General features: G+C 45.2%; 1 protein-coding gene across 5 annotated transcripts in view; it reads right to left on the bottom strand.

The window, feature by feature from the left end:
* The window catches only part of MYO18B (myosin XVIIIB), a 318,984-nt gene that overhangs the window by 145,139 nt on the left and 159,206 nt on the right, over positions 1–14,639 (bottom strand). For all 5 annotated transcript variants that reach the window (XM_054469702.2, XM_054469701.2, XM_054469703.2 and 2 more), the window contains 5 exons: positions 14,473–14,627; positions 10,200–10,323; positions 9,087–9,287; positions 4,464–4,574; positions 1,833–1,937 (listed from right to left, as the gene is read on the bottom strand). In XM_054469702.2, coding sequence (XP_054325677.2) covers positions 1,833–1,937; positions 4,464–4,574; positions 9,087–9,287; positions 10,200–10,323; positions 14,473–14,627 — 696 coding nt within the window. The remainder of the gene's footprint in view (positions 1–1,832; positions 1,938–4,463; positions 4,575–9,086; positions 9,288–10,199; positions 10,324–14,472; positions 14,628–14,639) is intronic.

Genomic DNA, 14,639 nt, shown 5'->3' with positions numbered 1-14,639 from the left:
GTGCAGAATCATACTGCTGCACGTGGCTGAAGTTGAAATATACATTCAGGGGAATTATACACTTCAAACCCCGGGGAATGGTTTCATCTGGGGAGGGAGGAAAGAAAGAGAAAGCAGAGCCAGGATTGAGATTAGGAAGCGACATAAAGAGGCCACCAACAGTTCTCAAAACGTTTTGTTTCCTTAAAAACATCTGAGTAAGAAATGGCAAAATGTTAATTTATGTGAACCCTGAGTGCTTGGTTCATAAACACCAATTACATTATTTGTTCTGCTTTTCCATGGGTTTGGCAAAGGTCATAACAAAAACATTTAACATCATCAAAAGTGCTAATTTATTAAAAGGATCCAGCTTGGTGACTAACACAAAGCTGGCTTTTTATTCACTTAACCTTACCTTCTCTTTACATGTAAAATTTATTTTTGCAATTTGTATAAAAACCTTGCTTTACTAGGTTATCTATTCTGTTTTCTCAGACTATGCTGAATAGAACGCAACCTTCTCCCAGTGATTCCCCTCTATCATTCTAGAATCTGGTACTGGGCTGTGCTCTCTTGCCCTGATGCTGAAGAAAAGCCACCTCAATGGCTCTGAATTCAATGGTCCCAATTGCTTGGCTGGAAAATTAGAAAACCCAGAGAAGAAGGAAGATTATATTGACTCCCTCAGCTTCCAACTCTTACTCTTGCTGCGTGCGTCCCTGCTGTGGAATTCACTCATTAAATCAACTTGTTTTTTAATACATAATAAGCATTTATTTCATCCAAGGCATGGCTGCCCAAGATGATCACCTGAAGTGGGCCCACATTGTTTTGTGAACAAAGTTAATAAATTTAGGGAAGGATATTGATAAGAAGACCATTACTAATTAATAGACATCGAGCCCATGTTAAGCAAATACATTAAAATACACTCCTTTGATACTTTAAAATAAATCACAGAAGCCACAGGCATTCCTCTCCCGTGTTGGGATTTCACGCAGCAGCAGCACAGGAAGGGAATAGAGTATCTGGGAGGTGGAAGAGCCATTCCTTGCAACTCTGAAATCGGAAGCTGGCTCTGAGCTCTGCTGGCTACATTAGTACAGCAACAGCTCTCAGTAGTGAGGGAAGTTGACTTTTTTTCCCCAAAGGACATTGGGCAATGTCTGTAGACATTTTTGGTCATCACAACTGAGGTGTGTGCTACTGCAATGTGGTGGGTAGAGGTCAGGGATGCTGCGTTATATCCCGCAATGTACAGGACAGCCCTCTACCACGAGGAATGACCCAGCTCCAAATGTTCATAGTGGTGCAGTTGAGGACCCTGGTGTACACTGAAGGGCGGTTGAGAACCCTGGTGTACAGTGATAGCCACAACCCCATAAGGCTCCACCCTCCAGAAGCTCAGAGCTGTTAACTAGCTCACTCAAAGCCACGTAGACAGAAGTGGTCCCTCTGGGGCTTAAAGCTACATTTGCCTGGCTCCAAGACTGACTGCTTCTAGCAAAAGTCATGTTCTCAGGAGGGCAGTCATGTGTGCAGTGGCCAATCACATACATCCCCTTAAAGGAAGGACTGTCTGGTGGACTCTGATCCCAACAGCTGCTGAAGGCAAAGACAGCCTCATCCATTGCTCCTGGCTGGCCCCACTCTCTTTATTCCCTATGGGTTCTTAAAAAAACCCTGCTGTTTGCAGGCACCTGAAGGTCTCCTCTGAAGAGCCAGTGAATATGGTGGGAACAGAGCTGATGGAGGAGAGGGTATCTCTCAGGCTGTTCTCCCTGTGAGCCCATCTCTCAAATAGGTCCCTGAGATACTCCTCTGAATGTCTGCCAATGTCTCCCCCTTACCTGGTCACAGAGGGTTCCAATCAAGCCTTCCAAATCTTGCTTCTCATGAAGGACCATCTGCTTCTCTTCATATTCTTGCTCCAGCTGCATTTCCAGCTGACGAAGCTGTGGATACACAGGACGGAAACATACACAGGGTAAATGAACTCCATCCGGACAAATCCCACAAGGCAAGGACCCTCAGGAGGCGGAGGAATGTAGAGCTTGTGGCTTTGTTCCATGAGGCTGCCCTAGTGATTGGGTGGTAGTGTCTCTGTGGGAGAATTTAAGAGCCTAAAAGCTTGGGAGCTGGACAACAGTAGGGAGGGCTGGTCAATGATGGGGAACCCCTCGCCATTGACTGTGAAACCCCCTCCCCCAGGTCCCCAACAGAAGAGATGCCTCTCTCCTGCAGTCATGGCCACTGCTGAATACTTGCAAGTCTTTGCACTCTGATTTTTAAAGGCTCTGCACCATATTATAACCAACATATCAAAAATGCATCCCCCTCCTTTATTAAATACACAATGATACAGTAAAGAAGTTGCATTTGAGATTTTTTGGTGTTATAAACTATATGTGTCCCTCCAAAATTCATACGGTGAAACCCTAGCCCTCAGTGCAGTGGTATATGGAGGTGGGGCCTTAGGGAAGTAATTAGGTTTAGATGAGGCCATGAAGGTGGAGCTTTCATGGTGGGGTGAGTGCCTGAAGAGACACCAGAGAGCTGTCCTCCGCTCTCTTTCTCCACCACATGAGTGTACAAACAGGAGGTGGTGGTCTGCAAGCCAGGAAGAGAGCCCTCGCCAGACACTGAATCTGCCAGCACCTTGATCTCAGATTTCCCAGCCTCCAGAACTGTGATAAATAAATGTTATCGTTTAAGCCACCTAGACAATAGTATTCTGCTACAGCAGCCTGAACTAAGACATCTGACTATGAGCGACTTGCTCATAGAGCAATTTGCAACTTGCTCTGATTTCTCAGCAATTACCCAGCAAACACAGACATTCCCCACTAGAGCAAATACCCTACTGTGGCTGTGCTTTGCAGACCACCCCCACCAGCCTCTCTTGTATACATTATCCATCCTCCATTTCCACTTCATGCCATCAGAGATCCTATTTCACGGGTGGGCAAACTAAGACTCAGGGAAAATCCGAAGTGCATACTCTGAAATTAGTTGCTGTTTAGAGGAGTTAGTGTCCTGTCTCCTGACCCCAGCTCTTTCTGCCACCCCAGACAGCCCCAGCATTCCCACCCAGGTCACTAACTATTGATTTCCTGCCAACGTGAGAGATAGACTGAACAGAGCAGCCACCAGAATGAGAAGTCAATATCAGTATTTGTCATAAGGAGAAAAACACCTTTCTCTGACTTCACTCCCTCCTTTTATAAATCTATCCAGAGAAAAGCCTCAGGAGAGTCTGGGTCACATCTCCAACTCATTGGAGCCCTGGCTCAGGGCACACACCATACTTTGAGGCATTCTTAGAATAAACCAGAAATGTGTGCAACCTTCACCTGAAGGAATATGGGCAGGGACTGAGAGATTCCATCTCCTGACCCATGGAGGGGGAAAAAAGTACTGATTGATGGTCACTTCTATAGAAAGCAAGTTCGTTTCAGAAATTACGTTTAGGACGGAGAGAAATACAGGGCACTCTCTTTATATATGTTTTTAGAATAAAGAGTGGAAAAGCTAAAACCAATCTTGAAAAACACACGAAATAACAAAAACTATATATCAAGCAAGGCAAAGCTGAGTGTATTCTGTACACAGGTATGATTCAGGAGACGAGAATGGAGGGAAGGTCATTACAGAGTACATGTGAGAACCTGTTAAACGAGGCTTAACCCGAAGCTTTCCAGCAATTCCACTTTGAAGATCCTACCTTCACATCCATCAATACAGCTTTAAGAATGTTTATCTCGGCACTGGTTATAAGGGCAGAAAACTGGAAACAACCTAATGTCCAGTGATAGGGGATTTACTGTATAAGTTAGAGGATATGCTTTGGGTGAAAAACTGTTAAGCCATTAAACATATAAGTTAGATCTGTATTTACAGACATGAAAAGAGGCCATGACAAACTGCGGAGACAACAAGTTTCAGAACCGCATGGCCTCATTTAGTGAAAATGATATCTCTGCAAATCTGCATGTGTGTATAGAGAGTGAAAGAGAGCTATAAAGAACACTTAAAATAGTAATAATGACGTCTCCTAGGTGATAACATGTCAAGGGGTTATTGCTTTCTTACACACTGTTTGGAATGGGTACAAAGACTTTGGATAAAATGTTAAGAAATGATTTGACTTGTAAGGAAAATAGTAAGAAAGAATTGATTCTATTATTGAAATTTACAAGTCCTTGGCATCAGTCACATGGCATTACGGGGACTTAGTAGAAATCTCTGAGCCATTATGCTGGACAGTTCCAGAGGCTTCTGGAAGTTCCAAGATCATATTTAAGATGGGCATTTCCACTCCTACACCTTTGAAGGCACCTCGAAGCTAAGGTCTCAGATGGTTGCAGAAAGAGCTTGTCCCCAGATCCCAGACCCTGTCCTCCTCCTCACTCTAAGGAAGAGGGAATCCATACCAGACCTGCCAGGATCCAAGGGCACAGCTGTGTTCACTGCTCACATACCCGCTTCTGGCAGGACTGACGGACATCCTCCAGTTCCTCCTCCTGGTCCTCACGGTCCTTCTGGTGCATCTGCTTCATCCGCTCGATCTCCAGCTCAAACCGCTGGCGGAGCTGCGGGGGCAGCAAGGACAGCACGTGAGGGTGACCCACTCTAACTCTCCAAGCCCTCTATGTCATCCTTGGCATTCCAATTGCATTTTTCATTTTTGGAATACATAAATGAGAGTCAAGTTATTGCCCTAGGCATTCTGGAAGATCACAAACAGTGGGTAAATAGATTAAATATTGCCTTTATCCATTCTTGTGCTTATAACAGACATCACTCATCAATCACACTTTCCCACTGAGTTTAGATGCAGCCTCAGAATCCTTCTCAACTCTCTTTTTTTTTTTTTTTTTTTTGCGATGGAGTTTCCCTCTTGTTGCCTAGGCTGGAGTGCCATGGCGCAACCTCGGCTCACCGCAACCTCTACCTCCTGGCTTCAAGTGATTCTCCTGCCTCAGCCTCCCAAGTAGCTGGGATTACAGGCATGTGCCACCACACCTGGCTAATTTTTGTATTTTAGTAGAAATGGGGTTTCTCCATGTTGATCAAGATGATCTCAAACTCCTGACCTCAGGTGATCCACCCGCCTCAGCCTCCCAAAGTGCTGGGATTATAGGTGTGAGCCACCGTGCCCGGCCCCCTTCTCAACACTCTTCAGATGAAACATATTTCTCATTCCTGGAGCAGGCATCAGCGACGGTTTTCTGGGTGGGTGGATAGGTAGATGAATGGTAGGACAAAAGTGTATGAAGACATGAAAGCCTGGAAAAGAAGATGACTTGCCCAAAATGTTATCTTAGAAAATTCACTTTACCTCTAGGTCAGTCCCCTTTCTCTGTAGAAAACAACCGTCTTAGAATGCTACTATGAGAATTAAATGAGATGATATAAAGCACCTAGCACAGTATCTGATACATAAATATTACTTTCTCTTTCCCCATTATTTCAAAAACAGAAAAGACTATCCCCTCCCTCCCCGGCAACCTGACATAATTAAGAGCTGTGATCCCATGAATGAGCTGGGTCTTTTAAACAAGAACCTCCAAAACACATGCAACAGGCATAGAGCCGTGCATAACACTGGAACTGTGTGATGTTGTATAAAGGGTTCTAGAGTGGAAGGCAAAAAAGTCATGAGTTCTAGGTCTAGTTCAAGACTTCACTTTCCTGATCTGCATGATTTACAGATTGGCCCAAGCCCTGGCTTCTCAAATTTTGTGGCACATTAGAATTACAAACGCATTTTTAAAACATACAAAATTGCAGAGCTTCACCCTAGACCTACTGGATTAGAATCCCCAGGGTACAGGGCCCAAGAAAGCTTTGAAGCTTTCCTTTATCTATCTATACTCTTTAATGTTACTGGATCATGAAAAAGCATTTGGAACTCAATAGCGTAGATGGGTGATATGGTTAGGCTCTGTGTCCCCACCCAAATCTCATTTTGAATTTTAATTCCCATAATCCCCACAGGTCAAGGGAAGGACCTGGTGGGAGGTGACTGGATGACAGGGGGTGGTTTCCCTTGTGCTTTTCTCATGATAGTGAATGAGTTTTCTTAAGATATGATGGTTTTATAAGTGTTTGACTGCTCCTGCTCCACACACTCTCTCTTGCCAGCCACCATGTAAGACTTGTCTGCTTCCCCTTCCACCATGACTGTAAGTTTCCTGAGGCCTCCCCAGCCATGTGGAACTGTGAGTCAATTAAACCTCTTTTTTGCATAAATTACCCAGTCTCAGGCAGTTCTTTACAGCAGTGTGAAAACAGACTAATACAATGGGTTACATTGTAGAAATGATAACTTTCTGATCATTTACTCTACTGTCCCAGCACCTCTCATCAAGCTTTTGGAACTTCACAAGTGCTGTCCCCAACATGGAAATTAAGTTCAGAAAAAACAATCTGGGTCTTTTAAAACGTTGATAATATTCCCTGCCATGCCGTGGTGAGGAGCAAAAAGGATAGTGTACGTCAGAGGCCCTGTTACAGTTCCTGGCATAAAGTAGGCTCACTTTAAATGTCAACTTCTTGCCTTTTTTTCCTTTAAAATGACAGGGGTTATGGGAAGATAATCCAAAAGCAAGGAGCCTGAGCAAGTAACTATAATATTTCTTTTTCATTTTTTCTAGCCTCTTGGACATTCTTGACATCTGCAATACCATTTATGTCAAACTTATACGAGTTAACATAAAATTCCCTGGAAAAAGTGTTGTATTATAATCAATAAATATCTACTGGATGTCTACAAGGGCACAATGCAGCCTGAGGTTATGGGTGAAGCTGAAGACAGATAAAAGTGTTGAGTCAGCCTCACCTCCTGGGTGAACTGAGCATGGAAATTCAGGCAGCTGCATTAAGTTTTGGGTCCCCGAGGCCATGGTAATACATTTTTGCTTCCAAGCACCAAGTGGTCCCCCAGTGGTATCTTAAAGAGTTAACACAGTTTTCAAGAGGGCTTGTTTTATTCTTGGCTCTGTGAAGATCCTGCTCATTTAAGGAACACAAGGAACACTGGGTTGCTACATGGCACTGCACCGTCATCCATGCCCTTTAAAGACCTACACAGATATTCCACCTTCTTCACAAACCTTCACTGATTCATAGCTGTGGTTGGCAGGAAGCTAGGGGAGAGATAAGGCTCCATATTTGATTGTACAGATAAGGAGACTGATGTCTGGAGAAAACAGGAGCTTGCCTAAGGTCATACAGGCAACAAGCTGTCTCAAAGACCCCGTATTACAGCTCCTTGAATATCCTACGACTATCCTGTCTTCAGGCTTTTGCACAGGCTGGTCCCCTGCCTAGAACTCTCTCATTCAGCTAATTCTGATTCATCCTCCAGCTTCCCTCTTCAGTAAACATCACTTCCTCCAGGAAGCTTTCCCCGATCTCTCCCCCAACCCTGCTGTCATGACCAGATCTTCAAGTTCAACATTCCCCTAACACTAAACATGACTATAAACTTTGGGAGGGCAGAGATTGTGTCTGTCTTATTTGCAATTGCACCCTTAGCATCCACAGAGTGCATGATGCAGAGGAAGAACTTAATACAGGCTGACTGAGTAAAAGACTTATCTTCCTTATCGCTCCTTAGTGAGCATCCAAGACTTTCTGGATCTTGTTCCCCCACACCCACCACCACCCACATGTCTTGATACTCACCAGGCTCCATCTTGATGGAGTAGTGGTTAGCAAGAAGCAGAGCTGACCCCTGGTTCCCCCAAGCCCTGTCCCACCCATCCCCACTTCAGTTTAACAGAGCTGCTCAGAGTTCATCTGCTTTACACATTCATGACACCTGGTCACATTTTCTCACATAAGGGAGGCCCCAGCATTTTTTTAAAAAACACTTTAAAATAATTGCCTTTTACAAAATCCCACAAGAGAAATTCATTTAGAGCCAAGCATCAGAAGAAGCCTTACTTCCCCTAGAAAAAGTGTTTTGTTGGTTTTTTTTTTTAATCTCAGGCATGTAACTCACATTTCCTTTTTCTTTCTGGCCACCAGGAATTTTAGAGCTAAAATTATTATGTGTGTAAGACCATATGTTTTGCTTTATCTGCATATTAATTCACTGCCCCCACCCCCCCTCCTTAGTGTCTATTTTATTTTGTACTTTTCTGGTTTGAATTGTTTTATTTATAATTTTTGTATTCTATTATACATGTATCTTGTAAGCTGCCTCAAATTATTTATAGAACGAGGTAAACAAGTAAGTACATAAATAAGCAAGCAGACAAATAAAATATTCATCTGGTACTTTGCAGAGGGTGCTGGTATAAGAGTATTGGATATTTTTGTCTTATTCCCTTTGTTATTTTATTCTTCCCAAAGAGTAGCACTTCAATCTGCCTCAAAGCCATGCACAATGCCTAGCACATAGTAGACATTCAAGGCAGTGTGGGGTCAGATGACATAGGTTCCAAATCCCATCCCTGATACTTTCTCCATGTCTCTGAGTCTCAACTTCCACATCTGTAAAGTGGGGATAATACTAAGATCTCCCTACATAAGGTTCTTGTGGAGATTCATGAGATGTGTGGGGAGAGCTTAGGGCTGAGGTTAGTACACAGACAGTACTCAATGAAAGTTAGATATTTGGTCAACAGCTATTTATTGAGCATCAGTTATGTACCTGGCTTCATTCTAGGCTCTAGGATTGCACTAAGAAGCAAGAGAAACAGAAAAACAATCTGACTTCATGAAGCTTATATGTTAATGAGAGAGAAAGGCATAAAGCAAATTTTTAAAAAATACTATCTAATATGATGGCGGGTACCAAACAGAAAAGCAACCCAGCTAAGGAGATGGGAAATTAATGCCACATAGTGGGAGCTATTTACAAGGTGATTAAGGCAGGCTTCTCTGAGGAGGTGACACTGAACCTTGCAGGAGAAAGCTGGATCAGGAAGGATCTGAATGTCAGACTTAGGAGCTTAAAGTTTCCCTGGGATAATAGGGAGCCATTGAAGGACGAGGAGCAGCCAAGTGAGGCACCCACGTTGTATTTTAATAACATCACTCTGCATTGGAGACATGGGACAGGGTGTTGCCCTGAGACAGGGCTTTCCTACCTGCTCCAGCTGCTTGATGGTGTTTTCCTGCTGGCTCTGGATTTTCTGTTGCTCAAGGGCGCTGGATTCCAACTTCCACAGCCTCTCCTTCAAGCCAGCAACGCAATTTTCCCCCAGAGAGGGTGACCCCAGCAGCTCCCGTTTATGGTCCTGTAGCATCTCCACCTGCTGCTTCAGCTGTGAGGCTTCCTGCTCCTTTTGCTACAGAGACAGAGGACAGAGATCTGGAGTCACATGAGTATGCCTCCCTCCTCCCCCAGGGATACCTCTACAACCAACTGCGGCTGGAGCGGCGCTTTCCACTTTCCAATGCCTGCCGTCTCCACCTGGACTGCACCGTCCCTCACAGCGCCCCCTGTGGGACACCAGCAAGGGCTGCTCTTGGTATAGCTCATGAGCATGGAGTTGGGGGTGGGCATGGAGTTGGGGGTGGGAGGTAGGATTGGAGTAAATTGTCCCTAGAGTTCGATCTCAGAGCACCTACAGGTAGGGTTGACCCCATTTGTAAGGGAAGTGGAGGCACATAGCTAAAGCTTCCCTGTGTGCCGTCTGAGGCTGGGATTGAGATGTTGGAGCAGGGAGACAAAGTGCTCAGAAATGACTCTTCCAGGTTACAAAGTCAGCTCCAGGATCAAATAACTTTGGGCTAGATCACGAAGGAGTTGAATGCCAAGCTAAAGCGCTCAGAGGTTCTCCTGCGAGTAGTAGAGAACCACAAAAGGATGAGGAGCAGCTGAGTGAGGCACCCGTGTTGTATTTTAGTAAAATCTCTCTGCATTGGAGCCTGCATGGACCAGGGCGTTGCTCCTGGACAAGGTTATAGCTAGCTCATTCTCTGCTGAGCCTGTTATACCTCCCAGGTAAGCACCTCAGAACCTGTGCAGGTAACTGAAGCAAGATCAAGACATCAATCTTGCTCAAACAAAGTCTGATTATCAATTTGCCAGCCACTGTTTGCTATTTTATTAAGACACACTGGGACCCAGCTGCTTGACAGACCAGGATACCCTTGTGAAGTTTTCTCTCTATCACCATTTGCAGCAGATGCACGGTGCAGTTTCCTGAGATTTAGCCACCAAGAGCCAAGATAGCTCTGTGCCCCCCATCCCTTACCTTCAACTGCTGCTGAAGCTGGCCTAGCTCCCACCGGACACTGGTGTTCTCCTGGGTCACTTTCTCACGGAGACCCTTCTCAAACACAGACTCACCTAGGGCCTGGGCCAGCTGGAGGTCAAACCTGTGCAAAGCAGAGCACATGTCAGGGCCCCGTAGGCAGGAGGGCAGGGGAGTGATTGAGGCAGGGGCAGGGAGGGGCTGCAGAGAGGCCACTAGTTTCCCAAGAACCATGAGAAAGGGAGCAAAAGGAAGAAGAGAGAGAGAGAGAGAAAGAATGAGAAGTTGGAAGTTTTCTCAATGCTTTTACATAAGGCTGTGGATATACGGTGGGAATCTGAAAAACCACAGAGCAATTTTTAGGGTTTAGATAGACTTGCCACAAAAATATTCGATACTTATTATTCTAGATTTCTCCCTCACCATAGTCATTCTGCCTGAATTTCCACTGTTAGACCGAGACTTCTGCTGCCCCCATCATCTCCCTACTAAAATGCTAATCTAAATGCTAACCCTAAAATCTAATAAAAATATATGGACAAAAATAAAAATAGAATAAAACTATATACAGATATAGAATAAAGGATATATTTTAAAGGTGGCCAGGCATGGTGGCTCACACCCGTAATCCCAACACTTTGAGAGGCTGAGGAAGGAGGATCACTTGGGGCCAGGAGTTAAAGACCAGCCTGGTCAACAAAGCGAGACCCCATCTCTATTTTTAAAATTTTTAAATTTTAAAAATTTAAAATTTAAAATTAGCTGGGCATCGTGGCATGCACTTGTAATCCCAGCTACTCTGGAGGCTGAGGTGGGAGGATCGCTTGAGCCCAGGAGGTCAAGGCTGCAGTGAGCCATGATTGTGCCACTGCACTCCAGCCTGGGTGACAGAGCAAGACCTTGTCTCAAAAAAAAAAAAAAACCAACCCAAAAACCTGATCTATCTGGTCTGCCAGCATATGTCAAGACCCCTTAAATCTACCAGGCCCCATTTGACATCCAATATTTCCTGACCAATGAACAAATGAATGGATGTAAGTAGAATGAGGATATTCTACATTTCATATTTTAACATATTGTCTGGCTTATACTCTCATATGCCATACTAAAGCATGCTGATTATCAATAAAATGATGGACATATATACATTCCTGTCCTCATTTGTTTCTCAAGCAGAAAACACAAAGACTAGTCAGTCCTCCTGAAAGTCATCCAGGGAATTACTGCCTTGTTAGGGGCCGTCCCGCCCTTCTGTGACGACCACTGGGTGAGAAGCCCTTCCTGGATGTTACGTCACTCTGTTCAGTTGTCTCAGCCTCCTCGCAGTATCACAGGTGAGGAAACCAATAGAGAAGCCTTTGCCAAGCCTCAGTAAGGTGTGACTTTGAGTCACTTGCCCTTGGCCCAAACAGGAAGTCCCATTGTTCCAGAGATCTTGATATGGCAGAAGTAGGCATGGGGTTTGGCCTTTGGTGACAAGGAAGTCTCCCTTGTTATAAGATTATCCAGTGTTCCTTAATACTAGACTATCATTCAAAGTCTCAGACTCCTGAGAGACCCAATCATAATGGAGCCCTCCTGTTAGAACAGCTCAGGAGCTTTCTGATTGGCTGTTGGTGACATCATTCAAGGGGCACTATTTGCTGCCTCTGAATGGAAGCATTGTGATGAGGGTGATGATCCAGCAGTCCCAATGTGCTAGGTCCCGGGCTGGGATCCATGTCGTCCTTACAACAATTCAGCAAGAAACATATTATTCGATCCATTCACTGAAGAGGAAACTGAAATCACTCAGAGAGGAGGAGTGATTCAGCCCCAAATTCCAAAGTGGTAGAAGTGGACTTGGGCTCAGCTTCCCTAGTGTCTTAGCTACTCCCCCATCTAACTGTTCATTCCTGGGACAGGTGAGGTAAGACAGTGGGGACCAGACAGTAACTGATGGTGCAGAGGAGTCCGTGACTTAACAGGCCACTTGATGCCAAAGAATAGCTACTACAAACACCAACTCCTAGCAAACAGCCCACACTGACCAGCCAATTGCCTGAGGCCAGATAGGTTTGCACACAACCTTCAATCTGCTAAGAAAGGGCCTTGGGTCCCAGCCACACTTCAGTGTGGGAATCAGTGAGTCTAGCACGGGGCTTACCCGGAATTTCATCAGCCCTCAGAACCAAGCTTTGTGACCCATAGGGTAATCATGCCACAAACAATCCAACCAAAATGAAACCATCCCAGGCCACTCTGAGCTCAGAAGCCAAAGCAGGAAACAGAGAACTCTACGAATGTGGAGGCATCACTCTGTCCTGGGCCCAGCAAACTCAGGAGGCAGCTGCATCTACATTTCAATTAAGCATTGAGAGATGCAAGGAACTATTACTGACTTCTAAATTTTCCCTTCACCATAGTCATTCTGCCTGAACTTCCACAGTTAGACTGAGACATAAAATGCTAATCTACCTGGAAAGGCAGTGCCTGCTATCTGCAATTGGCAACAAAACATAAATTAGCTTCTGCCTAGAGATGGTAACAGAGCAGAGGGCATCAAAAGAAAGCTCAGTTTTGAGAGGAGGGCGTGCAAATATGAAGAAATAGGAACTCTGCTTGGGGGGTATCCTGGGGAGATTCATAAGTCCCTGGAATGAGGGATTCTGTCCAAAGGGAAAAGGAAAGACCAGACAGACGGAATTTTCTGGCTGCACAAACTCCAGAGGCTGGCCCCTTACTCATCAGAGAGTTGAAACCCTCAGGCCTCTCAGAACAGGAGTAGAACCCATAGTTGGGGGCCAAGAGGGTCACAGCTGGGAGAAACTTGGGGAATGATGTGGAGTCCAAACATCTTGTTTCACAGACAGGGGTATATGTCAGAGCCATTCTTCAAGATCAGATGACCTGTTAAGTCCAAGGACTCATCTGAACCATCAGTCACTCTCTGGCCCAGAGAGGTGGTGTTGTTTGCCAAGGACACACAGCAGGTGGCCAAGATGGAGCCAAGCCATTTTCCCCACTGCAGGGGTAAGGTTCAGCCAGAGCACCCATGGGGAGGTGGAAAGGGGAACAGAGTGAGATATCAATAAACAAAAAATAAACCTTTCTTATTTTGGGGATGGAGAGCATGCTAACAATCCCCCAAAGACCTTTTTCAGATGAAGAAGCCAGCTAAGGAAAGCTGAAGGATAAATAAGAGAAATAATATTTAATGCAGGTCAAGTTCAAAATCTATGCCACCTCCATGGAAATATAATTCTGCTTCCTACTTCTTGGAAAGGAGGCAGTTTCCACAAATTCACATCTTGGCTCACACAGGAACATTTTTCTGTATTTTATCACGGGCCTTCTAAAAGAGGCTGCTTCCCACTTAATTGCCTAGTATGACATCTCCATTAGGACTTGGCTGGCTCAAAACAGGACCCCTGTATACCTTTCCCCTCACCGAGTGTGCTGGAGAACTTTAGACACAGCCAAGGTGTACAAGCATCACAGGTTCTGAGGTTTTGCATGAAGAAGCCTATGAGTGTGCAAATCTGGGTACAAATCCAGGCTCCACCATCGCCTCACTGTAACAGCAACCCAAAGGGAATGCAAACATGGGAACCACACTGTGCAGACTCAAGATTAGCATCTTGCTGGTGCACAAGGCCCAGTCTCTGCCAGAATGGCTCACATGATCTGAGAGTCCAAGTCCTAAATGAGAAGGCCATATTTTGGCCTCCTCCTTATTCTCTAGCCCAATTTTCACCAACGGGAAGAGGAACCAGGATCAGTCCAGTTAGATGTACTGACTGCATCATTTAGTCCTCAGCACAAGGGGGCGATCTTATCACCAACCTACGGATAAGGAATCCGGCTGGGAAGGGCTGAATGACCTGCTCAATCAAGGTCACACATCTAGAAAGAGGCACCTTCAGGACTTGAATGAGATGACTTTAATATCAATGCCTGGGCTCCTCATCACCATGCTGTCTTGACCGTCTGCAACAAACCCTTCACTCGACAAATGGGGATGTTAAGGCCCAGAAAGGCAAAGGAAGTTCCCCAAGGTCACAAGGTCAATTGGCCACATAGTTGAGGCTGGCCAAGAGAAAAGAATAATTTCTTGCTGGATTCTTAGGAGAACCATACAGGAATAAGGTGTGAGGGGACAGGGAGGAAGATTAGAGCAAAACAGGGGAGTTGAAGTGAGGGAGTTAGAAGGAGAACCTGGATACCCCAGAAAACCCCAGCTCCAATGTAGCCCACCCTGGCAGCCCAGCTGATGGTGAGAGACGCAACTCACTTCTTCTGCTTCTTCTCCAGCTCATGGTTTCGACTTTGTTGGTTCTCTAGCAGGACGCGGGTGTCCTCAAGGTCACAGGTAAGATGGTGGCACTTCCTCTTCAGTTGGTGAGCCATCTTCTTGGCCCCGTCATAAGCACTTTGCAGCTCCCCGAGCTGTAAGAGTAA

Source organism: Pongo pygmaeus, chromosome 23, assembly GCF_028885625.2.
Source record: "Pongo pygmaeus isolate AG05252 chromosome 23, NHGRI_mPonPyg2-v2.0_pri, whole genome shotgun sequence".
Taxonomy (NCBI): Eukaryota; Metazoa; Chordata; class Mammalia; order Primates; family Hominidae; genus Pongo; species Pongo pygmaeus.
This window is presented reverse-complemented; position numbering and strand designations above follow the sequence as displayed.